The sequence below is a fragment of the Lycium ferocissimum genome, chromosome 10 (genome assembly GCF_029784015.1).
Source record: "Lycium ferocissimum isolate CSIRO_LF1 chromosome 10, AGI_CSIRO_Lferr_CH_V1, whole genome shotgun sequence".
Lineage (NCBI taxonomy): Eukaryota > Viridiplantae > Streptophyta > Magnoliopsida > Solanales > Solanaceae > Lycium > Lycium ferocissimum.
This window is the reverse complement of record NC_081351.1, coordinates 5,785,937-5,812,271: the sequence shown is the minus strand read 5'-3', so window position 1 is coordinate 5,812,271 and position 26,335 is coordinate 5,785,937. Positions and strand designations below refer to the sequence as shown.

Here is a 26,335-nt window from a genome sequence, read left to right as displayed (position 1 = left end):
AGAATATTACAACGTACAAAGTACGAATAAATAGCTTTTGAAAAGAGAGAAGGATTATGTAGGAGTAGTGTCCTAAATGACACGAGGTAGCATAAGATTCTCGGGTGCGGGCAATAAAAGATAGCATAAACGGGAGAAATGATAAGGATATCAAAGGAAGCACCGAGATAGGTTGAGATAAAAGATAACGTTCCGGGAGAACTTTGGATGTCGGAATAAGTATTGCCTAATTGAGATCGGAAGCGAGGGACGAGGAGGCAAGTATAAATAGATAATGATATAAGTACACCACAAGGGAAGCGGGTGACGAAACGCGCGGGGCGAGGTAGAAACGATCGATACGGTAATGTGTTTGATACGGATGTATGAGCTACAATGAGACCCCCCACTTGTCGAAAATAAGTTAGTAAGATCGGGAAACCGACGAATAGGTAGATAAGAGTCGGTGGTAGTTAAGGCGGTGCTTAGAGGTTTTGCGAAACCCAAATGACGAGGACGCTAGAAGACGGACGTGTATGGAGAAAAAGAGTATGACAAGAGGGCGGTATTGAATGACCTAGGAGATGAGTATGAAGAGATGCGATCCCATACTAGATTAGAGGCCAAGATGTCGGCTATAAAGTTGTTCGCTAATGCTATTGCAAATTGTAAGTGATAAGAAGAGCGAATGAAAAACCCTTATGATAGGAAGTGAGTCAAAAAGAGCGATTAAAAGAAAGGGAAGAAATATGACAAAAGAGAAACGGGGGTTTTTGTATGAACAAGATATGCGAGACGGGACGAGCCAAGACGAAAGGACTATGCAAGATTGAACGCATACTATACAAGTTGTACGAGGATAGTGACGCCACCTGTCAGTATGGGTATGCTAGGAATAAGATTAAGTAAGTATTTGGTAAAGGAGAGCGAAGACTTGGCGAAGACAATACAGTTGGGATATTTTGGGTACATCACAGAAAAAAAAAATGTAACGATGGTTTAAGCCAATTACTAGAATGAAGTTAGTGCTGGGGACAGACGAGACATGGCTAGGGTTGAACTAAGGGCCTGTTTCGGTACTAGAGGTAAGACAAGAGAAGGGAAGACAAGGTAGAACACAAGGATTAGTGAAGCGACGGCAAGCATTTCTTGGGTTAATCTGAACGCCTTCGTATATTTTTGCGGAGATGGCAGCATAATGCGGGACAGGAGAGTAGGGAGCGAGAAAGACCTTCGAGCTAAAGGTACCAAAAAGGTGTTAGCAAAGATAATGAACCCAAGAAGACGTTTGGAACGACAGTGACAGTTGAAGTAAAAAGAAGAAACAGTGATCAGTAGTTTGGAGAATTTTGGAGGAAAAAGAAAACGTTGCTTTCATAAATGGAAATAAAAGAGTCCACCGAATGTTAAAGGAAGATTTATAGACCACTAAGTAATCTAAACATAAGAACGCATGCTATGGAATCCCATGAAGCATCAACGTAAAGCCATACCCAACTATAATGATAAGGAGTCTGCATCGGAAAGCTAGCAAGGAATAAGGGCTGACGAAAGGATAACCAAGATTACAATAACGGAGATAAGGATTTGAATAGGAGTGGGATACTAGCTAAATTCCAGTCAAATACACGAGGGCTGAGAAATAGAAGGAGTGTATTAGTAATAAAGGGATTAAGTAAGAAGGAGGAAGGGATATAATCGATGGATGCGATTGCATGCCGCGGTGATAAAGGAAACCCCCCCCCCCCAAGATCCTTAAAAGACCTTACGAGACCAGTTGAACATTCGAGGACGAATGTTCTAAAGGGGGGAAGGATGTTATACCTCGCATTTTGTACACTTGGATGTTCCGAGTTAATGGCGGAAAGTTAGGGACAAGGTTATAAAATTTTTGTTAAAATGCATAAGTTACATGTTAATCTTTTTATTGGTATGGAGAATTAAGGGTAAATTTGGAATAATGAAAAATTGGAGGCTAAAAGTTGGGGAAAATAATTTCATGAAAAGGCCAAAAGGCCAAGGTGGCCATGGGTCCCACCCATGGTTGGCCAATTGTCTTGAGCCATGAAGATGTACAAGTGGTCATCTCATATTTGTGGGAGACATATATATATATATAGACAAAGATGACAAGGTGGGACAAGTTATTCATCTTTTATAATTTAAAGAAAATTCTAGAAAATTGAGAAAAAAGGGGGGGCATGGCCGGCCATGTGCAATATAATTATATATATATATATGTACAAGTAAAGACCATGCAAGACATATTTTTCATTCCATCCTAGAAAATTCAAGAAAGAGGGAGAAAAAGAAAAGAAGAGAGAGGGAGAAGCATTCGGCCAAGGGGGCTGGCCGAATGGGTTCCCCATGTCTTGGTCAAGAAAAATTATTTCCTCTTTGTTTTCCTACTAATTGGAAGGTCCTCGTCGACGTGGAGTAGTTGTTGGAACAAGAAAATCACTCGTTGTTGCTATGACCACTTCTAGCCGAGAAGAGGAATTGAAGGGAAAAGGTAAGGATTCCATCTTCTTTCATGTGTTGTGGGTGATTGGCACATGTTGTGATATGTGGAGATGAATAAAGTTCGTAAAAATATGATGTTGTGTGTGTTTGGCCGTGCATGTGTAATGTCATGTGGGAGTGAAGAATTAATTTTATTTAGTGTTTTTGGTTGTCGTTGTTATGTATTCTATGATGGAAATGAGGATTTAATGGTACAAGTGGAAGTTGCAAATCGTGTGGGCTGTTTTGGAAGCTAGTATGATTGTAATATGATTTCTTGTATTGATGAAAATGATAATGCTAACGTATGAAATTGTTGATATAGTTTATGGATTCGGAAGAAAGAAATGTGTTGCCATTGCTCTTATGGAATATGGTAAGTTTCGGGTGGCATTACATGTTGGGCGGATTGTTTGAACATTGTATGGGTTGCTTGGAATGTTCTTAAATCATGCATGAATGGTTGCGGATTAATAATCGAATATATGAGTATTGGTATTGAATTGATCGTATGTAGTTTATTTGAATATAAACGAAATGTTGTCGAATTGTGTAGAAAGAAATTATTAATGTTAGAATGCGTTTTGGAATCACTTATGGACATTGTTAGTATGGTTGTTGGTTTGGTTGTTGTTGATTTGGCCGAGTTGAATTCTCAGGGATGTTGAAGCTATAGGGGAAGTGCTGCCGAAATTTTTGTAGACAGAGTGTTAATGTGGAATTGGATTCTTAAGTGTTATGGCTAATGGATGATACCTAATGATATTATTGTAGATCGTGAAAAGTCGAGACGCAAGTTCGGATTAGCTTAGGAAGCGGCTAAGGTATGTAAAGCTCACCTTTTCTTCCTTTGGCATGTCTTAAGTGTAAATAGGCTATGACACGAGCTTCGAGGTAATTCCACTCCTAGATTTCGAGCATGTTCATGAGTTATAATTGCTTATTGATGTTAGTATCCATAATATGGTCATGCTACGGTCTTTATGTCTCCGATATGGTTGATTAGAATATCGTATAACCGGTTTTGTTCCTAAAGAATCCTATGTCTAGAAATGTCCGTAACTTTCGTAAAAAGAACCGGATTGCTTTGAAACGTTCGTAGAAAGTTTTGGAACATATAATGACTTTGATTTTCATAGGTGGGCTCGGAATGATTTGATATACGACTATGGTCCCTACGATACTTTGATATACTTATGATATTTGATATGTTTCCGAGTACCGTCCGAAAGATTTTTGATATAACTATTGTCCGTTTTCAAATGACGATTCGTTTATGATTACTTCATTGAGTCTCTGAAAATGATTTATGTGCATATGGTTTCTCACGACTCTGCTCGTGCACACTTTTGTTACTTCCTTCGCCGAGTCCCGGGGCCGGTTGTTATCGTGCGCATTATGTTATATTTTCGGAGTATGATGTGTCCGGTTCGCCGAGCCCCTTTGGCCGGGAACCGTGGATAATGGTGTTATGATGTGTCCGGTACGCCGCGCCCCTCTTGGCCGGTACCGTGGTATATATGATGTCTTGTGTGACGCGGATACGGAGATATGAAAACTTCGGAGTATGATGTGTTATGGCGCCAATGTCGGGAGGGCGACCATATTCTAAGAGCCTATGCATGATTTGCATTTTACTCGGTAAGCATTTTGATATCCCGATTATTATACATGTTTTACGTAACTCGCATATGATTTCCGATAATTGACATGCATATGATGGTCTTATTTACCGAGTCCCTCACTAGGGCCGGACACGTTTTGCGTGCATATGATATGTGATTTTGATAGTACGGATTATAATCGGTTGAGTATCGAAACCGGTGGTGGGGCAAACCCAGTGGTGAGGCAAATTCCACACTGGTTTAGGCGAATCCCACATCGGTTAATGTCAGCTCATATGATATGTTTGACTTTCCGTATATATGAGACAGAAATGTTTTTTTAAAGAAAGCTAAGCATTTTGGCATTACGCTATTATATTTACTTTCCGTACTCTTTACTTGCGATGATCACATTCCTTTGTATTCTTACTTTGCATACTCGAGTACATATTCGCATCGACCCCTTTCTTGGGGTCTATGTTTCATGCCGCGCGAGTACACCCCGTGTGAGCCGAAGTTATTGAGAAGATGTTCCGGCGGGATAGGCGAGCTCCCTTTCCTCGGAGGCGGCCCGAGTCGTCGGTATGGTGTCATGGTTTTATGTTCCGTGTTAGAGACTTTGCGAACGTGTCGTGGGTATAAGATGTCGGTTATGTAAGCGGCTATGTAAGCTGATGTATTATTACGCATTGTATTATAAGTTTTATATGTTACAGATTTTATTTAATTCGAGAAAGGTAAAAAGTATACTGTTTTCTGGAAAATCTTTCATTATGTACTTATGTTATGCTATGACGGCCCAATATGATTATGAGTGTCACGAGAGTCAGCGGGTTCTCTCGGCCCTAGGTAAGGGTCGGGTTCCCATCACACCCTATCGGATTAAGGGTGTGACACTTCTATAACATAAATATTGATAACACTAAACTTATCACTAACAGGACACAATAGGTGCCTAATTCCAACATCATCTTTAATTTCATAATGTTTTCCAGATGGACCAGCAATAATTAGTTGCTGAACCGCTACAAACCGTAGTTTTTTAATGTATTCATCAACTAAATCTTTAAAGGACAGAAGGTCTGACTCAGACCCTCTCCAAAGGTGAACATTCATCTTTGAGTAGAGAACATGTGGCTTAGTTATCTAGCCACCACCATGATTGAAAACCAGGTCCAGATGAACCATCTCTAATCCAAAAAACTGTAACAGAAAATGCATGAGACATAAAGTTACAAAACAAAACATAAATTAAGCAAAGCATGCATAAAGTCAAATTAAACAACTCATAGGGTAAAAAACATCAAACAATGGCCCCACTTAATAAAGAATACAATACATAATAATAAAGTACCACACTAAGGGAAACTACTTACTAAAGAATGCATAAATTAAGTCTCAACTACCACTTACCAATGCAAAATCAGTCACATGCTATTATGGGTGGCCTATTTCAACCATAAAAGCATCAAACCCACAAATGCAACCAAAATAGGAAACCCTAAACCACCAAAAGCTTCTACTTTCCACCGACACAACCCCATAAATGCAATACCACGTATGAAACACAAAAACCCAAAAGATTCAGTCTTATGTCCCCCCGCCCCATTCTCAAACCCTCACAATAACTAAAAAAACATAAAAGAAACCCTAACAAATCCAAAAAAGAAAGGGGACCACACTATAAAAGCACATGCATGATAATACAACAGTAAATACACAAAATAAGCACTAAAACGAAACATATTAGCAGAAAAGGCATGAAATTACATTAACGCAAAAAAAAATACAAACCCTAGAAAGCGAAATCATATTACAACACAAAACCGACAAACTAAAACGCTAAAATCAACTAATATGAAAAATTTTAGTGAAGAAATTTACCTTTTTGAGCTTCAACCCGTCAATGGCATAGGTTGGGTTCAAAGAATCGCAAGAGAGATGTAGTAGCCGTTCGTGACCTCTCACTTTCTAAAATAAGAGACTTAAGATAGGTTTATGGTTTTAATTGGGGTGAGTATTTTAGATGGGTAGCGGGTTAAACCCGGTCAATCAATTTTTGTTTTTTAAATTTAAGCGGGGTCATGCAATCCGTATCATCCATGTAGCGTCTCCATCAAAGTAAAGGGCATATATAGAATTTTGCTGGACAGTAGGGGCTCAAATCACCAAAAAGTATAATGGGGGCCAAAGTTCAAAAATAAAACAAAGTAGAGGGGTATATATATAGCCGTCTTTCATACTTAATATATATTTAAAAAGTAACAAACCACTTAAACACAATATATAAATATAAACATTATAATTACAATTGCACTCATCAATTCATTATGTTTTAAAAATGATATCATTCAAAAGTAATTTAATTTTTCCAAATTAATAATTCAAATAAGATAATAAATAGTCAGGACCAGAACCTTATAAATCCTAATCTATAAACAACAATACTCAAGATCGAGAGTGATGACAATATTTTCCAGCTTCGATATTCTTGCAACCTTTTACATATCTTCAAACCGAAGTTGAAAACAACAAAAGTATTGAATAATGATCCTGTGAGAAGAAAAAAAGTTAAGAATAAAGCTTAATGGAGCTTTATGGAGCTTTTATTCAACATTCGACATTGAAGAAAGAATAGAAGAATTGACAGAAAGTAAATGGATGTGTAGCACGATGTTGGAATTTATACCAATAATTGAAAAGACTTAAAAAGATGAAAAATACGCATAAAATATATCTCTGTTTGATATCTCAAATTTTAGATACAAACAATATACCAACAATAGAACATAAAAAACAATTTAATGTACTTTCAATGAAGTTTTAAGCTTTTCAACCACAATTATCAAGCAGCGCAAAAGTTAAAACATCCCAGAGTTCTTATTTTTATGAGTAGCTAAAATAATTAATCTGACAAAATATGATCCTTTAACAATCCAAACAAAACAAAAAAAAAAAATCAATTGATCGATTCAAGAAAAATTGACTACAGAGATATGAAGTTTTATGAAAAGATGGGCAAACATCAATAGGAGCAGGGGCGGATCTACAGTAGCGGGTGTGGGCTCTCGGGAACCCACATCCGCTAACGTAGGTCCTATTGTTATATTGAAAATTATAGTCAAGCATAACTATTTTCAGTTTGGAACTCACAACTAAATGGCTGATGGTTTAATGGCGAAGAGGGGGAGAACTGAAGTGTGTTTTGTCCAGATTGTACGCGGGATCGATTCCTGCTGGACTCATGTTTTTTAATTCAAATTTACTTCTTTTATTTTTCCAACAAGAGAGTAACCCCACATTTCTTCTTTTTAAGTCAAATTTGCTTCTTTTTTCCAGCAAAAGAGTAACAGTAACCCCACTTTTATAGTATGATCTAATCTATGGTTAATTTTGCCCTACTTGTTTTTTTTTTTTTTTTTTTTCCATTTGTGCAGGACAAAGGCATTCTCCTCACAACATACGACATTGGTTACTTCTCTCGTTTTTTTCCGAATGCTTTGGATTTACTTGTGGGACTACAATAGGTATGTTGTTGTTTTGATTTTGTTTTGATTTTTTTTTTTTTTTTTTTTTTTTTTGGGAGCCCACAACCTTAAAATCCTGGATCCACCTCTGAATAAGAGCAGGGGCAGAGCCATCATCACAACCACCAGTCTACCTTGCTGCTTCGGTGTTAAACTTCAGCATATCAACACCAAGTCTCTCTATCACAAAATCAGATAAAAAAGCAAAGGAATCACTAAATTATTAGGTGTCTACTTGGTAAAGACAAATAAATAGTCAGGACCAGAACCTTATAAATCCTAATCTATGAACAACAACACTCGAGATCGAGAGCGATGACAATATCATTTTTCAGCTCCAATACTCCTGCAACCTTTACATATCTTCAAACCGAAGTTGAAAACAATAAAAGTATTGAATAATGATGTTGTGGAAAAAAAAGAAGTTAAGAATAAAAATAAATGGAGCTTTTATTCAACATTCGACGTTGAAGAAAGAAAAGAAAAAATAAGAGAAAATAGATGGATCCGTAGCACGATGTTGGAATTTATACAAATAATTGAAAAGACTTAAAAAGATTGAAAAATACGCATAAAATGCATCTCCGTTTGATATCTCAATTTTGTAGATCCAAACAATATATCAACAATAAAACATAAAAAATAATTTAATGCACTTTCAATGAAGTTTTACGCTTTTCAATCACAATTATCAAGCAGCGCAAAAGTTAAAACACCCCACAATGCTTATTTTCTGAGTAGCTAAAATAATTAATCTGACAATATGATCCTTTTATAATCCAAACAAAAAAAGAATCAATTGATCGATTCAAAAAAAATCGACTACAAAGATATCTAAGTTTTATGAAAAGATGGATAAACATCAATAGGAGCAGGGGTAGAGCCACCAGTCTACCTATCACAAAATCAGATAAAAAAACAAAAGGAGTCACTAAGTTATTAGGTGTCTACTTTCCATCTAAAAACTCATATTGGTTGAATATACACAAAAACAAGAATCCTTGGAAATGATTTCCCATCAAATAGAGGCACTTTCCAACGTTCCAAAACGACCATCCATCTTCTCCAACTTCATTCTCTAATTATCAAAACATCCGTTGATCACGACGAGTATCGTCTCTCCCAATTCATATCATTCTCATCTTTAATATCTCTCCAATTCTCCCGTACTATCTTCGATACTTCTCCCATTATTCCACCAATTTTCGCATGGAACACAATGATGAGAGCATATTCCAAAGAAGTAGAGTCTCTGAAGCTCTTTAACCAGCTTCAAATAATTGGATTAAAAACTGATAAATTCACATTCCCTGTTGTGATGATTGGAACTGGGGGGTTTAAGTTCAGACTTAGAATGTAAACAATACCCTTTTGAGAATGTATGCAGAATTTGAGGCTCATGGGATATGACATTTGAGAAGAACTCCACAAATTGGTAAACTTCTGTAAGAGGAAAAGCTTGACTCTGTGAGAGACGAGTCTGTTATCCTCCTCAATTTACTTGTATTAATCAACCATGCCTTGATACCAGATTAGTTAGTATCAGCTTTGTGAGTCTCCTATATCATTCTACCCTATTTTTTTTTCAAGGAGTTAACTGTTTTCTTAAATGTTTTTCCAAGGGGTGTGAAAAATGCTAAATTAACACTTAGTTGAATGCTTACATGAGACTTCTCAAATATCACATTTTTTTTCTTCACATGTGATATATTCTAAATCACTGCAGACATAATATTACTATCTAAAATCTCATAGGCTATTCCTTACCCAGACAATGACACAACTTTTAGGCTGTCGTCATTTTATTTAACTTCGTCTTACGGTGAGACTAAACTTTCTCCCATAATTGAACAATTTTAAATCTTAGCAGGATCCTCTTGAGATGATAGATATGCATGATAATCAAAATGAGAAGTAAAATCATTTGAAAGTATGTCGCTTACCTGATTTTGGAAGATAATTCTACTTCCTGGATTATCTTTTTGAGAGTGAATCCATGTATTAGCACTAAAGATAAAGAATCAACAACTTTCATTAAAGCCATGAACAACAATCTGTGCTAGGTGTATCTTTTTGTCAAGGAGACTTGTAACAATGACAGCTCCAGGACTACCAAAATCATGTGCTACAGCGAAATTGGCAGCATATTCAACTATATATGGATGGCCAGAATGCTTGGACAACCAACCCTTCACATAAGACTCCAAAATTTCCCGACGTGATAACTGTAAGCAGAAAATAGTTTTAGTAGTACATCAACATAAGAATACTACTCATGTAAAAGCGTGTTGTGGAATGGAGTTGATGTTCCGTGGTCCATTGCACCAGTCACAATAAATGGAATCATTATGCACCAAGTTTGCAATATGTATTTACCTAATCATATTGGTAGGTGAATCATCAATAATGGAATCGTTATGCACTAAGTTTGCAATATGTATTTACCTAATCATATTAGTAGGTGAATCATCAATGTAATAACCCATCTAAGGCAACCCACTGGCTATTCAAGATCTGAAGCCCTGTTTGGATGGCAATGGTTGAGAAAGAGTGACTAAGGCAGACTTTAATCATATGATGAAGTAGGATCCAGCAGAATTTTTTGTTTATAAGAAACTCAAATCTCAAGATACATACCTTTATTTGCTTTGCAATTCTGCCCATTTTAGTAGTGACGCCAACATTAGCTGAAAACAACCAATCGAAAATTAATTTAGTTGTAACCAGAGCCTAAATGCTTCTGCTAGACATTCTTTGAACTACAATCCTGGACATATTCATTTACACGTTCATCACAAAAAGAACGTTCCTCACACAAATAATTACACACCTAAAGTACTGGAAAAGTATTTATTTTAAATAAAAACCTGTTCCACATGCTCTCTCATAACGAACATAGAATTTCAGGAAAACTCTGAAGGCGTCCAATGATCTACTCTTTATCTTGCTCACCACACTTTTCATCTGTCTAATTGCCTCTGGTTTTCAGTTAACTCTTCAGAATTAGAACAAACTACCTTGTTAAAGGTAGTTTTAGGCCAACTCCACAACTTCAATCTAAAACACAAGAAAGCTTAAAGATAGACAAAATGATTGACAGAACATAAAGTGACCTTCAGGATTTTTTTTCCTATCGTGGTCAATATGACGGAGGAAGAAGAAGAGGCAAATCCCCCAGGGCACAAATACTAACCTGTAAGTCTCCAGAGACAAATTCAAACATAAAATGAGATTCTGTTTATAGCAGTTTTCTACTCTTAAGTTAGTCTCTTTAATTGAATTGGGTTTGGATTAGAATATAATGAAATGAAGTGATGGTTTAGCAGTAGCAGGAAATAGGATGTTCCATTTTTCCTTTGGTTAGACCTTTGGTCCTTTTTCTAAAACCAAGGATTCATTCTATTTGGTTCTGATTTTCAGCAAATCCCGATAACTCTAACCCCAGCAAACTATTTTGGAGAAGTCGGAACAGAATTCTAAAAAGTAAGGAAAGATAAGGAGAGAGTTGAGTTGATTTTTCTACCGCTATGCACAGGCCGCCGACAGAATAAAAGCCACATAGAAAAAAGAAAAGCATTCAGTGCATAAAATAAGCGTTCACTAGAACACCAGCTAATCTACAGATAATGACCAAATTGCCATCAACTCTACTTTTATTGACAAAGAACACACATGTCGATTCCACCTCTCAACCCACGCTTCTAATATAGTAGAAATATGCAATGAAGCGCGAAGACAAAGAAGCCTCATAGTTCAAGAAATCCTATTTACGTTACCTGAAGAGCGTCGCTAAGGTCTTGCTTTGTGCGCATTGAACTTTCATATATTCTTTATCTGCACTATTAGGCATTGAATCTTTAACTTGTTTGTAGCATTGTTTAATAGGTTTAAGACTCTGCAACAAATTTCTATACATTTGGAAGAGCAACCATCACAAGAACTCCTACAACATATTCATGGGAGTTGATAGTTGTGACTTCCAACTTGCAATCCCTGAAGTGAAAGGACATGAATCCTCTGAAATAACATAGAAATCAGATGCAAGCATGCACAACAGGAGAATACAGGCATACATGTACTTCAAGAGGTGTGAATAAAAGGCCCTGGAACATAATCAAAGATTCATTGTTATGATAACATATCATGAGTAAAACTCAGTATTTCTGATAAAGATCAGTAAAATCCAGTATTATAATAAAATAATATCAGAGTCTATCAAAAAAATAAGAAACTTTAGAATACATAAATTTGCTTTTCTCAAAGTGAAAATATTAACCTTTTAGAATTTATTTTTTATCCTATGGAAATTAAAACTAAAACATAGAGGAAATGCAGCTCCCTCCAGCAACAGTTCCTAGCGTGCATTCAAAGATCTGAAATTTGTGTGCAGTTCATACTCCAAAATCCTAATCTATCATTAGCCAAAAACACCCAAATTAATCTCGCTTATTTCACTCTAGCAACAGTATCACATATATCAGATTTAAATTCTTTTTTTTCAAGATAACGTATAAGATAATCATCATTTTAGGAGGAAAATACAAGAATACAGATCAAAATACCCAAGGAGCGACATTGGCTAGTTTGACAATGTTCTTCAATTTATCAGCAATTGAATAAGGGAAAAAAAAAAAAAGATGAATGCCGAGACAAAGTAGTGTAGGAATTTCAAGGGAAAACTAAATAATAAAAGTTGGCCCATGAGTCGAAGCAATGGGTTATTTAAATCATTTTCTTTATGGTTCTAATTTCCAACAACTGCGTGCACCAGACTGCCCTTTTTTTTTTTTTCCTAATAATCACTGAACATTACTCCCTCTGTCCATATTAGTTGTCCTGTTTTGCTTTTCGCGAGTCAAGTTGACCAATCTTCGGAGCTTAATTGAATTAGATCAATTCAACATTTTAAAATTATAATTTAGATATTCAAAAACTACACGAAAAGTACTACAACAAGTTGCAATTCTTCTCATATCAATATGTGAAAAATATATCTCATAATGTTGGTCAAATTTATATAGTTTAACTTTTAAAAAAGAAAATTGGACAAGTAATATGGGACGGAGGGAGCACTCAGTAGAATAGTAACTGAACATGTTCGAGCAGCTTGGTTGACCAATACAAGCTTGAGCAAAATTGAAATCCGAACCAAAATTCGGGCTGTTCGGACTTTTGATTTGGATTTTTAAATTACAATTTTGAATTTTATATGTAGTCACTTATCGATGCTCACTAGAACATTCTTAAAGTATCCAACTTAGGTTGGTCACTACTAAAAAATTACTATTTTCTCCCTGAATTTCCCACCGAAAAATGTTCAATGGCTATTGCGACTGAATATCGGTGGAAAAACCCTAAATAGTAGTGTTTTCACACGGAAAAATGAGGAAGATTCCTAGTGTTTCAATGGGAACCTGTTTCCCACCATGCGTTTTCCCAATGAGTTGGTTCGGTGGGAATGAGGTGAGAAAATCAAATTTTATAACACAAATTTCCAACTGAATATCGGCTGAAAAGACCTCTATTTCTAGTAGTAGGCCAAATTCATTGCGAATACGCCACCCTCACTCAAATTGTGTAGGATCACCAAGGGTGCATGAAGTGCTTATATTAACCAAAGCTAATAAGTCAAACACTTATAAACAAACCTTTCTTTAGATGATTTGACATAATTACGACTTCATCTTCTCACAATATAAAGCAATGTGAGACATATGGGAAATTGAAACATATAATGCACGATAGAGGAGCAAAAAGTTGCAAATAATGCTTTGCATAGAGTAATTGGTTGATGTTTAAGTACCATCAAAGAGAAGAAAAGAAGCTAAATGGTTTAAGCGACAATAAAAGTTGAAATGACCATACCCTTCGTCCTTTTAATTTTTGCTAAATCAGGTACATTCATACACTCCTTCCATTGAATTTATAAAGAGATAAAAAAACTGCTAATAAATTTTCCTGTCCCTAAATAGGCTATTCTGTAATATTTTTGGTCATATAGGTGCCTTTCAATCTCTGTTAGATAGGGGAAGACTTTTTAACTTAGAACTCTAAGAACAAACCATTGGATATAGCTGCAAGAATTCAATATATCCGAAAGAAAAATGTCAATGAATTTTGATCACATAAGACAATCGCATAAAGAAGGTGTTCAGATCATATCACTCACCTTAATCTCCTTTTATCATTTGTGCCACAAACTGGTTGGAACTCCATGGCAGGAAAACAGCATACTAAAGCGCAACATTCTCTACATATATGAGAGTGCTATTTACATGTTACATATAGGCAAAAGGTGGTGATTCATTTTCCGGCAGTGGGAGTGATTAGCATTCTTGGCAATATCCGACCAAAGACACCTGCAGAATTGTGAAGAAGTGATCAAATTTTGATGATCATATCTCAAACAGACTTAAAAGCAAACTTGTCCCATTAATGTAGTTCTTGTCAATTTCATAATAAATAAAAATATTAGATGTCTTAGACTGGACAATCTAAGAAAATAAAATAAAACTATGTTAGATTGTTGCAAGAACAATAAAAAGTTTCATGTATCATTCTACAAAAATTTTATATGCCTTTTCTAATTACAGAAGAAAACATGTGACCTCTTCTTGAATCTTCAAGGGCCAAATAGCCCGAATTTTCACTGCCAAATGAGAACTAGCGGTTTTTCGCTTTATCCTGTTCAAACTGCAAGCAGCTCTTTACAAGCTTCCATTTCATGGAGGACATTTCACTATACAATTTGTCATTGTGCAGTAGAACAAATTCTTTCCACATAATTGCTTGCAGTTTAAGATCATCTATTTTCATTCACCTAAAAAGTGTTTATTCTATTATTTTTCCTATAGATGTCAATCTGAAGTCACTGCAGTGGTTCTGCGACAGCACTTATCTCACACGAGCCTGCTGAAACAATGTTACAACTAACTCCCGAAGATGTATATGACATCCATTGTGCCAAGGAACATATCAGCATTAATGTAAAAAATTATAAAAAAGTATCTACTGCAAGATAGCCCCCTTTTTTAACACATGAGAAACCAAACTTTTCTTTGCAGAAGCAAATGCTATCTCCTGGTGAACATGAAAAAGCAATTGACTGGCAAGACATTCAACATTCAAATGAAAAGGTCATTTGAAGAAAATATGGATGCAGTCTCCGGAAAGTTAATCATTTTGTCTTTCATGGAGAAAGAGAATGCAAACGTCCCAGAATTGCCATCTACAATTAATGGACGCTGCGGAAAGCAGCAAGAGGAAAATTGAACATGTTGGCACGAAGACATAACAAACAAAGGAAATACTTCTCACCACATGAAGGCCATGGAAATGAAATCTACCCCTTCAAAAAACTACCAAAAGGTATTCCAACTTCTTCCAACATCGTTCCTCATATTTTAATCGACTCTTTCTGATCTCCACTCTTTTTTCATTGACTGTAGAATCCTTTTTTATTTTTCTTCATTGATAAATATATCATTAAGGTTGTTCATTACTTTTTTAACTGTATCAAAATTTCCAGACTGCTACTTCTTAGCATTTATTTGTAAAAATATTGATATAACTGATTTCTCCAAGTCATTATAGTCCAATTCTCTGAGCTGCAACACAACTACTTCCTGAATGCATTGAAAAGTTTAGTCACTACAGTACAATTCCATTTCCAAAAATGGAATACTCATGCTGGTGCCCTTGAATTACTTGTAACATATAAAGGTCTTAGAAAGGTTACTTTTGGTGATCTCTTTATGGTATTTACATTCCCATGGCAATACACAAATTGAGATTTGTAGTATTTGAGCCCTAGTCTTTTATCATTTCCTAGAGTATCCCTGGTATACTTACTGATTTGTGAAAGATTCTATGATTTTCTGTTTTGCCAAATCGATTTTTAGGAACCTTTTGAAGTATCGTTGTATAATTGGAAATATCATTGCAAAATTTATCTAAGATAATGGCTATTTTATTTAATCACTCGACTATAACATAATTTCTCTTGATAATTTTGCAATCATATAAATAAGTATACAACTTTCTCGGTTTCATCTGTGCCTTGTTTTTATGTTTCCCACTAATCATTTCAGCTAACCATTACTCATTCATTTTATCATCAGTAAAAGATATTTTGGTTCTTATTTCTGGAAAGCGGTGGAGCCACTTTTCGCTTCTTCCTCCTGGATATGGTTCAAACTACTTTTGCTGCCGCATCCCTATGTGTGATGCTGATGTTTTTGGCAAGGACAGAGACCACTTCTGCTGCTCTTTCTTTCTTGGACATCATTACAGTCGCTTTTAGCTGTTGTGATATTAGGTTAGTTCTTCTATTTATCATTTTGCTATGAACTATATGTTAAATTTTACTTTTAACCTCTAAGCCGTCACTTGCAAATTTACTTACCGGTTTTCCACACTTTTTTTGTTCTCATCTCACCGCAACCTTCTTTAGCTGGGAAAAAAAAAAAAGCCGATGACATGGTGAAATTTAATTGTTAGATATTAAACTTCAATGTAGTTGTGTTCTAAAAGATAATCAACATTTTGGATTAAATATAGGAATTCTACTCATTTTTTGGTCTCTGCATGTTGAGAGAGTTGAACGGCGGCTAAGGAGTTTTGTTGGGGGAATATCAATGTCGTGAAGGGATTTCTTGTTGAGGTAGAGTTGGTGTGCTCAGCACTAAGGCCTTCCATGATGATGAAAAATTAAAAATTCTAAGTGTTTGTTTTCAAGATAGTTGAATAGATGGAGAGTGTTAATAGGTCACGGTAACCATCTGTACTACCAGTAAGTATTTCCCCATTTTTAGGAGGTCGAGTCATATATAAACTTGAATTATTCTTAAGATATATAACAAGGTTATAGCTTGGAAGAATTAATATCAAAACATTGTCCCTATCATGTAGTTTACACTTTCAACTCCCAGTATGTTGCTTGAGCACAGAGCATATGAATTTGAATGTTTAGAAATAACAATACTTTAGAACTGGTTGTGACTTATGATCCGGGTTTTATTGTATCCTACTTTCTTTTGCTGTAATAGATGAGAAAGTTTGGGTCCATTTCTGCTAGTAGAGATTGGGAACCAGTTTAGGAGATCTACCTCATGATTAATATTCGTACTAAGTCTCTCCAACAAAGGATGAACAGGTAAGGAGATCGAGGGTCTCCCTATCTTATTACTCTGGATGGTTTGAAAGGTTCAGTAAAGTTATAACGAAGTTAGCCTTTTATATAATTCGGGAAAATCGTACCAGACATAAAATGGTCTGGCGCAGCGCGGCCCGAGACGCGCACGGTATAATTTCGGTGGTGTCAAAATTTTCTTTTTCCTGGAAATTTGGCCTGGCGCGTCGTGGCCCGAGTCGCGCACGCCTTAATTTTCACTGAACCGATACTCCAATTTTTTTTTATTTATATATTTTATATATATATTGCTTGGTGATAGAGAAAATGGTGGGTAGTGGGGACAAAGGAGGAATTAAGCCCCCGTTTGGCCATGAAAGCATGATGTTTAATATATTTTCTCTTCTTAAACCACAACAGAGACCAAAAAAAAATAACTAGGTGATTTCTTTCTATCTATGCAAGCCTTGGTACACATATCGGTATAGGTAAACAAACTAGAAGAATTGGTAAATAAACCAATGTTTTTAAAGTTAAGAAAAGTGGTGGTTCCCAAAGCATCGTACAAGCGTGATTAAAAAAAGAAAGCTAAGTTGCACGGACTCGTCAGTTTCAATGCCGCATCCGTGTCGGATTCTTCAATAACACACTACTTTTGGAGAATGCAAGCAACATTTTTGAAGAGTCCAAGCAACATAGAAAGAAAGTACAAACGTCATATTAATACTATAAAATACTATAAATTATTTAACTATACCTAACAGAATGGTTTAAACAAACTTTGATTTGTATTTGTTACCAACTTTATTATACGTTTTAGCAATAGCAAGGATAAGTATATGCTACTGATGGCAATAAATATAAATATAATTATAATTGCATACCATCAGAAGTGATAGTTCAATTATCTAACATGTTTCTGCCAGAACCAAGAACTGGACCACCACTTAGACGGTCATGTGGCAGATGAGCGAGGAGAGGTCTAGACATTCAGACATTTGCATCTGTTGCAGCATAGGATGATGAGCAGGAAGATCAAACCCTGTCACCCTAGCATTAGGGTGGTAAAAAGGAGGTCTCATCATAACTCTTTCAGATAGGACAGCTGGTACTCAAGCGCGTGTTCCCACACCAAGACGAGTATAAAGGAAATTTGCGCCCAAAGCTACTTTGGCTTTGGACCAAAGTAAATTTAAAATTTGGACAATCATGAGGTTTCTTTGCTTTGCTCCTTTCATCATGGACACGCAAGAGTATTATTTGCTATGTTCTACACAGTTGGCTGCTGCAGCCTCCAGCTATCCTATTAATGTTTTCTTCCGAATATATATGGCTGATTTACGCGATTATCTCTTTTTAATCACCATTTAGACATTCTTTATTAACTTAATTGGATAAGTTTATGCACACAATGGGTTCTTTTTATATATCTCTTTCTGATAATTATTCACCTATTAGACACAAAAAAAGAATTCAAAGAAATCACACTAATTAAAATTAATTAATTAGACGTGAATTATATGGACTTATGCAATCTGATAAAAAGAGGCCCTCTCGAGTACGAGCTGAATCAAGCAGAAGGCATCTTGCTGCCAGCTCAAGTATTACCAAATCAGCTAATGCATCATCCTTCGAGGTCACTTGAAACTAAAGGAGAATTCTCCTGTTATGGCACACTCATTGGTTCTGGCAGAAACATGTTAGATAATTGAACTATCACTTCTGATGGTACGCAATTATAATTATTTATATCTATATTTATTACCATCAGTAGACTACGCTTATACTTGCTATTGCTAAGACGTATAATAAAGTCGGTAACAATTACAAATCAAAGTTTGTTTAAACCATTCTGTTAGGTACAGTTAAATAATTTATAGTATTTTAGGGATCGTTTGGTACGCGGACTAAATTATCCCGGGATTATAATCCTGGGACTGATTTATCCCATCTGGGAAGTGGGATAAAATAATCCCAAGGTTAATGGGATAAGGTGGGATATCCCATCATTAAGTTTGGGGGCTTCATTTTATACTCTGTTTGGTAGAAGGCATATATTAATCCCGGGATAAATTTATACCTTCTACCAAACATGGTACAAGATTAATCCCAAAGTTAGTGTTGGGATATCCCACCTTATACCGTGTACCAGACTACCCTTATAGTATTAATATGACCTTTGTAATTTATTTTTTTAATCACGCTTGTAGGATGCTTTGAGAACCGCCACTTTGTTTAACCTTAAAAACATTGGTTTATTTACCAATGCTTCTAGTTTGTTTACCTATACCGACACATGTACCAAGGCTTACACAGATAGAAAGAAATCGCCCAATTACTTTTTTGTCTCTGTTGTGGTTTAAGAGAAAATATATTAAACATCATGCTTCCATATATCTCAAATATTCTCTTTATATTCGAGGATAAATCCCATAAACATGTTTTCAGGGTTGATTGAGAGAGTTGAACAGCAGCTAAGGAGTTTTCTTGGGGGAATATCAATGTCACGAAGGGATTTCTCATTGAGGTAGAGTTGGTGTGAGGGATGAAACTTGTGATGATGATGTTGCTCAGCACAAAGGCCTTCCATGATGATGGAAAATTAAAAATTCTAAGTGTTTGCTTTCAAGAAAGTTGAATAGATAGAGAGTAAACATTTGACTTACTACAAAAATTGCAACTACCACAATCTGTAAAGTTTAAAGATTGTTTAAAGATCAGATCTACAAACCTGAATTATTTTTAGGATTTACATCAAAACTTAACCAACATTGGCATTCACAGCTTTGTACAAGTCAAATATTGTGAAAAAACATTGCACATTTATTCAATAAGATCAATCTAACAGATACCACAGCATAAAAGACACAGAAACATTTTTGAACTACAACATTAACACAATATGAAGAATCAATTCGAAAATAAACATTTCAGCAATCGAAAAATCATTGCATATGTTCAATTAGATCAATCAATTCCACATAACAGATATACCACATCATGAAGAAGACACAGAAACATTTTTGAGCTGCAACATTAACACAATATCAAGAACCAAAATTTATGAACATTTTTGCAATCGAAAATAACATGAATTACTCTTAAGATTGGAGAACAGAGTGTTGTTTAGAAAAACTTAAAGAGCAATGCACTCGCAGCCTTGTAGAAGTCGAATTGCAGTTGTTCAATTAGATCAATCTAAGAGATACCACAGCATACAAAAGAGACCTATACATTTTTGAGCTACAACATTAACACAATATCACGAATCAAAATGATAATAAGCATTTACACAATCGAAAAAATGACATGACTTACTCTTAAGATTGGAGAACAAAGTGTTGTTTACGAAACGAGACGTCTCTGGTCCTCCATGTCCATCATAGACACCAACAAATATTCAATAAGGACATGATTCAAGCTGGCTCTGATCCTTCACCAAATTATTTGCTTGTATTGTTCCCACAGAAAATTCTCCATCATATCTGTGCCACATTAAACCATCAACCCTCAACCCACTTCCCTACACCACCATCCCCCTCAACAGAAGGTTTCCAACAAGCTTTTTCTTTTTTTCTTTTTGCATACAATTTCAATAAAATTACATGTATAATACCAAAAAATAAAATAAAAAAGGTCTAATCTTGATAAAAATTGAGTCTTTTTCTTATTTCCCTTTATTGGTGTTTACATATTTTATCCAAAAGAACCAGCAAACAATATATTCATCAAAAATCCAAACCTCAGCTCCAATTTTTGCTTATATTCAAAACCCACAACCCCAATTCTTGATATTATAATAACCCCCACAAGCTCAACAAGGGCTGGACCCCATTAATATGTAACAAACCTGCAAAAGGTATAGGCTGAACTTTTTTTTTTGTCCCACAAAGACAAGAAAGCAATAGTTTTTATGTGGATCTTAACATACATATATTGTGTCAATTTTCAACAACAAGCTTAGCTGTTAAAACCCATAAAAGATTGATGGTCACAGAGTTTGTGCCTGGATCAGAGGGATCAAACAGGGAATGGATAACAAAAATTAAAAATGGGGATTTTTATTTTTTTTGGAAGCTGTTGATCAGAGGATCTTCAGAGAGGAGAAAATTTAGGGTCAGAAAAATTTTATTTATGCTGCTATACAGGTTGTTTGCTGTCATTTTCTTTTTCCTTTTTTTTTTTTTTTTTTTTTTGTTATTTTATTTATAGTAGAACCCTCCTATTTTCCCTCTTTTATTGCCTTTCAAGTAATTGTGGTCATGTTGCTTTCTAGTTTCTAGGCCTTTCTTTTTTCTTTGTTTATTAAAAAATTTGGGAAAATACATTAAACCCCGCCCCCAACGTATAGCCAGATTAATTATGACGCACCCAACCTTTACGGGCGACCTATTACCCCAGTCTTAATTTTTCAATATTTCAGTACCATTTTTGACTGACGTGGCAAAAAAAGATTATGGCGAGTGAAAGCAGTTTTTCAGTATTTTAGTACCTGCTTTTTAAGATTTTTTTTCATTTTGTGTTATATCTTCAACATTTCAATTGTTAAATGCAATTTATTTTTCTCTTTCTTCTTCTTTCTCCTTTTTCTCTTTCTTCTTCTTTCTCCTCAATCACCGCCGCCGCCGCCATACCGCCGCCGTCGCCGCACGGCAAGAAAGAAGAATTAAGAAGAAGAAAGAACACCGCAAAGAAGAAGCAGCACCAGGAGGTACAATAAATATTTAAAATGGGTTGAAGAAAATGGTTAAAAATATTTTGGTGTTTGATTTGCCTTCAAATGAATGTGTGTGTTCATGGAGGAAGAAAATGAGTTGAATGTGTGTGTGTTAATGGAGGAAGAAAATGAATTTTAATAGGTTTTAATGGGTTGAAGAAAATGGGTTGAATGTTTCTTGAAAATAAGCTCTTTATGATTGATGATTAAATTGAATGTGTGTGTTAAGAAAATGGGTGAATGTGTGTGTGTGTTAATGGAGTAAAAATGAAAATGGGTTGTTGAAGAAAATGGGTTGAATGTGTGTTGTTAATGGAGGAAGAAAATGGGTTAAATATGTGTGTGCTAATGGAGGAAGAAAATGGATTGATGGATTTCTTGAAATGAAGAAGAAGAAGAAGAAGGGTATAGTGATGAAGAAGAAGAGTTTAGTGATGAAGAAGACAAAATTAATAGTTTAATGGTTAATTAGAGATTAATTAGTGTAAATATAATTAATAAAAGAAAAATCAAATGAAAAAAAAAAAGGAAAAGTGGCAGTGACATGGCAGTGACGTGTCAGTGACGTGGCAGCAGCGTGGCACAATGTGGCGGAGAGTGTGCAACACTCTCCATCACAACTGGCTTCAATTTTTTTTTTTTTTGTCACGTCGACCAAAAAATGGTACAAAAATACAGAAAAATTAAGACTGGGGGTAATAGGTCGCCCGCAAAGGTTGGTGCGTCATAATTAATCTGGCTATACGTTGGGGGGTTTTTAATGTATTTTCCCAAAAAATTTCAACAACTCCATCCTGGGTAATAGGTGTTCTCAATAATTTTGGGATTGAGATGCACCTAATCATAGCTTTTTAAAGAAGTTTTCATCGTTTCTAATATTCTCAACCCATGTTTTTATTAAGTAAACACATATAATAACTAATTAAGTATAACTATTGGAATAAGAAGAATATACAATTTATTCAAAATAACAGAGTTTCAATAATATACTTTTTTTATTCTTTCTTTAAAAAATGTAATCACTATTTATTCCAACTATACATTTTCTTTTATGCTGCTATGCTGCTCTACAGGGAGGAAGAATGGATGTCCTATGACCGGATCAAGTACCTACTAAATTGCAGGAATAAGCATATGATAACATTTAATCTAGTAAGTACATTGTGTTAGAATTGATAAATTCTAGTGCTTGGATGTTAGTATTCACCCATTTATTTCATGTGCCTAACTGCCAAATATATGATAGTGACCAAATATAGATAGCAACGATAAAAAATACACAAAACATGTAAGCGAGTAGAATTAATAACATCGATGCAATCGAGAACAATCAACTGGAGGTCAACAAAGTACCAATTTTACTTTTTTCCACAAATGGTCGAAAAATAACAGAGAAATACATCATTTAATGGTTCAAACACATAAAAACAAAGGAATTCAACATGCAAACTTTCTGTCTAGAAGACAAATGATAGAGTATTTAGTATTTGAATAAAATGATGTCTGCATCGAGCATATTCGATAAAAGTAATTAATATAACCAAAGTATATTCTTATGGTAGTAGTAAATACATATATGTATCAATAATTGCATACCACCGATAAGTGGTAGTCCAATTATCTAACTTGTTTATGTCGGAAGCTATGATTCTCCCATAATAGGGAAACTTTGCTCACGCCGCGCACATGCCTTGCTGTCCATATGCCTTGCACACCTTCCTGCTCAGCTTCGCCCAACACAATTTTCACCCATCTTCATCCCAATGCCATGCCACTGCCTTGCCCACTTGGCGTTGCCCTCATCTAACCCATGTCCGTCCGAAGTCGCCACACTGCTTGCACGCATGCCCGCTAGGTGTCATGCACCTGTGTAACACTCCGTAAATCCGGATTAGGTGTGAATGTGTTAAATGAGTATTAATGTGACATCGTAGACATGTGGAGTTCTATCGGGATAATTTTGTGTCACACTCTGACGAGGGGCATAATGGACACCCGACCCTAACAGCTAAGTACCACCTAACGTGATATAATATAACCTTAATACAATAATCCTAATCGTAATCATTAGCATGTACATATAAGAGAACCGGTACACCGAAAGGCCCAACACAAGGATAACATAACCTCTTTGTGAACAACTGTATACAGAAGCTAGCCGACAAGGCCGCAACATGAACATCATAAAATATCATATAGCCGCCCAGGCTATAACATGTGTATCATAAGAATAATGAAAAAATGCATGACTCTAACATCCACTACACTGTCTATGAGCCTCTAGGAGTACGTACATATGTCATTTACATAACCTGCAGACTCAACAAATGCCCAACTAGTAAGCCCGGTATGATGGTACTCGCTGACGTCCTGCTGAAATTGGTGATCCTACTGAGTGGGTTCTTCGCATCGCTTCCGTCGTCAAGACCCGCAAGACAAAATGCGCCGCCCCGGGGAAGTGGGACGGTCAATACGGATAAAAGTACTGAGGATGTAAGGCAGGGAAGTAATGACATCAGTAAAATATAGATGTAAACATGGGAGAATAGTGATAACTGGTAACCTGTGACATCTGAAACCATACAGTATGCCATGCATGAGAAAATCATTTTTCATATGCAAGTAAATATACATAATATATCTATAAATATAATGTACTCGGCCCTAGTGGGACTCGGTGTGAAGCGTACCTGGCCCTTTCGGGACTCGGTGTGAAGCGTACCTGGCCCTTTCGGGACTCGGTGTAAAATGTACCCGGCCTTTTCAGGACTCGGTGTGTATATCATCATCCTCCCCGCGTCCGGGGTTTCCTGGGTCCGGAAAAAACATCATTATATCATAACGTACCCGACCCTAATGGGACTCGGTGTGAATACCTAACTGATCAGTGATTGCACATCTAGGTGTTGTACCGACGACTATAGTGCGGCTCAGTAGAGTAAAAGAGTGCATACATATATATATATATATAAACGCATGAGGGGTCAAAGAAGTGACATTGGGCCTTTCGGAGTGACATAAGGTCGTTATACCTCCGAGTATACTATGGGACACATATCGAGGACAAGGAATGACTCAAATGATAATACTCACGCTAACATCATAAGGATCTTTCATAAAATATATGGACGGTTTAATAGGAGTCAATGAACGAGTTAGCTGGGGACGTTTACTTAATTTCGTAAAATATCAAAAATTCCGTAAAAATAGAGATTTTCGGAAAAAAATATGCATCTTTCATAAAATCTTTGTACTTCTCATAAAATACGTATTTTTTTGTAAAATATATGTATACTTCGTAAAATGTAGGAAATCCGGAATAAACTCGAATGGATTGATAATGCACGCTAAGGGTTCTATTGATTCGTGCAAAGCAAAATGATAGCGAAAACCTTACATACCTTATTCTCTAACTTGCTGCCTGAAGGGATTTCCTATCCCAATTTTTTCCTTTCCTCCGCACCTATATGAGGACATGCAAATCCTGGGTTATTCCTCCTCGACTTGCATGTAGATATTTTGGTGCTAATTTTCCCAATTATCCGAAGTCATGAAAATTCGGGCAGCATTTCCCCTGCTTATATTCCGTTTACATGATAATAATGACAACAAAACCAACTCCAACACCAACAACAATATCAACAATCCATTTAGATTAATTCAACACCCAACTTATCCAATAAACAATACCCATATAGATTGTACTCCCCTTTTCCTCAATTTAACCAAATACGCTAAAATTTAACGAATACGATTTTGAAACAACAAACCCCATGATAATAAAGATAGGATCTTACCTTTCTAAGCTTGTATGGCTCCTTGGTAACTCAAAACTCCAGATTCTGCCATCCTCTTCTGTAATCCAATCAACAATTACAACACTATAGCGATGATATGAAGTTGCTATGAGTTTCCCAAGCCTTGATCACAAAGCTTCTTCACAATTTCTTATGTTTAAGGATAAGGAATATAGGAGAGATGTTTCTAGGTGGTTCTAGTGTTTAAGGATGTGTGAAAATAGGTGAAAAATGAAGTTGGAGGGCTATTTATATAGCTCCAAGTAGGGTTTGGGCCGAGTGGGCCAATTTAGTGGGCTTTTAAGTGGGTTCTAAAATTTTCGCATAGGTTCGCGGACTTCTGGCAACCCGTTTTAAAATGCCCATAACTACCTACTCCGATATCATATCGACGAATGGTTTGATGTGTTAGAAACTAAACTCGATGAACTTCAATTTGGATAATTTACGTGCTCCATAACTCCTCATATGCTGGAAGATATATCCTGCTCAAGTTGGACCAGAAATTTCTTTGAAATTTTGCCAAGTTTTTCCCAAAGCTTTGACCACTAACTTTCTTCAATCCGCTTGACCTCGAAACCTTTAGCTATTCTCTTAATACTCGTTAGAAGTCTTTCTTAGCCTTATAAGATTTCCATGGCACTTCCGGGCTCACGTTAGTTTATTAACGGCACCAACGATATGAAATTCTTCTAAGGTGTAACACTCGTTCGTCATAACTTATATCCCCCGTACGCTCACGACGTTATCCTTCTATAAGCTCCTTCTAAGAAAATATGTCATGAGTATGGAAAGTCCTTAGCTCTTGGGAGGGGCGAGGTGTAACATTTTGGGTGGAAGTAGTCATTTTGAAATCAAGACGAATAGAGAGGTGCTTAAGATTCGATGGAACCGGCTAAGTTTACGATAGGTCTATCTTCCAGCTCGATTTCGTTAAAGTCTGTTGAGAATTTGAGAAAATTCCAAACATGAAAGTTGTAGATTTTTGAATCCATCGATATATTATGAAGGCCCAATGGAGCTTTGTACAAGAAATTATGCCCATTTTATCGAACACTGTGCAGAAACCGACACGGGCT

General features: G+C 36.0%; 1 protein-coding gene and 1 long non-coding RNA gene across 20 annotated transcripts; both read right to left on the bottom strand.

Annotated features, from left to right (window-relative positions):
• Positions 1–4,984: 4,984 nt before the first annotated feature.
• Positions 4,985–9,260, bottom strand: LOC132035539 (uncharacterized). Its single transcript, XR_009409302.1, has 3 exons — positions 7,699–9,260; positions 5,970–6,638; positions 4,985–5,288 (listed from the first exon to the last, which is right to left on the bottom strand). It is a non-coding gene; the product is annotated as an uncharacterized LOC132035539 (long non-coding RNA).
• Positions 9,261–9,264: 4 nt separating this feature from the next.
• Positions 9,265–20,933, bottom strand: LOC132035538 (uncharacterized). Of its 19 annotated transcripts, none has more exons than XM_059425833.1 (7): positions 20,061–20,933; positions 19,833–19,970; positions 13,782–13,971; positions 11,389–11,715; positions 10,480–10,580; positions 10,250–10,299; positions 9,265–9,837 (listed from the first exon to the last, which is right to left on the bottom strand). In XM_059425833.1, exons 4-7 carry the CDS (start codon positions 11,526–11,528, stop codon positions 9,634–9,636), a joined length of 495 nt encoding a protein of 164 aa, XP_059281816.1. In that variant the 5' UTR covers positions 11,529–11,715; positions 13,782–13,971; positions 19,833–19,970; positions 20,061–20,933; the 3' UTR covers positions 9,265–9,633. The 19 variants fall into 19 exon arrangements, 8 of the variants coding, with proteins under 8 accessions (XP_059281816.1, XP_059281817.1, XP_059281815.1 ...); XM_059425834.1 differs by having other exon boundaries at positions 19,842–19,970; XR_009409292.1 differs by lacking the exon at positions 19,833–19,970 and adding an exon at positions 10,058–10,134 and having other exon boundaries at positions 10,480–11,715.
• Positions 20,934–26,335: the final 5,402 nt, after the last annotated feature.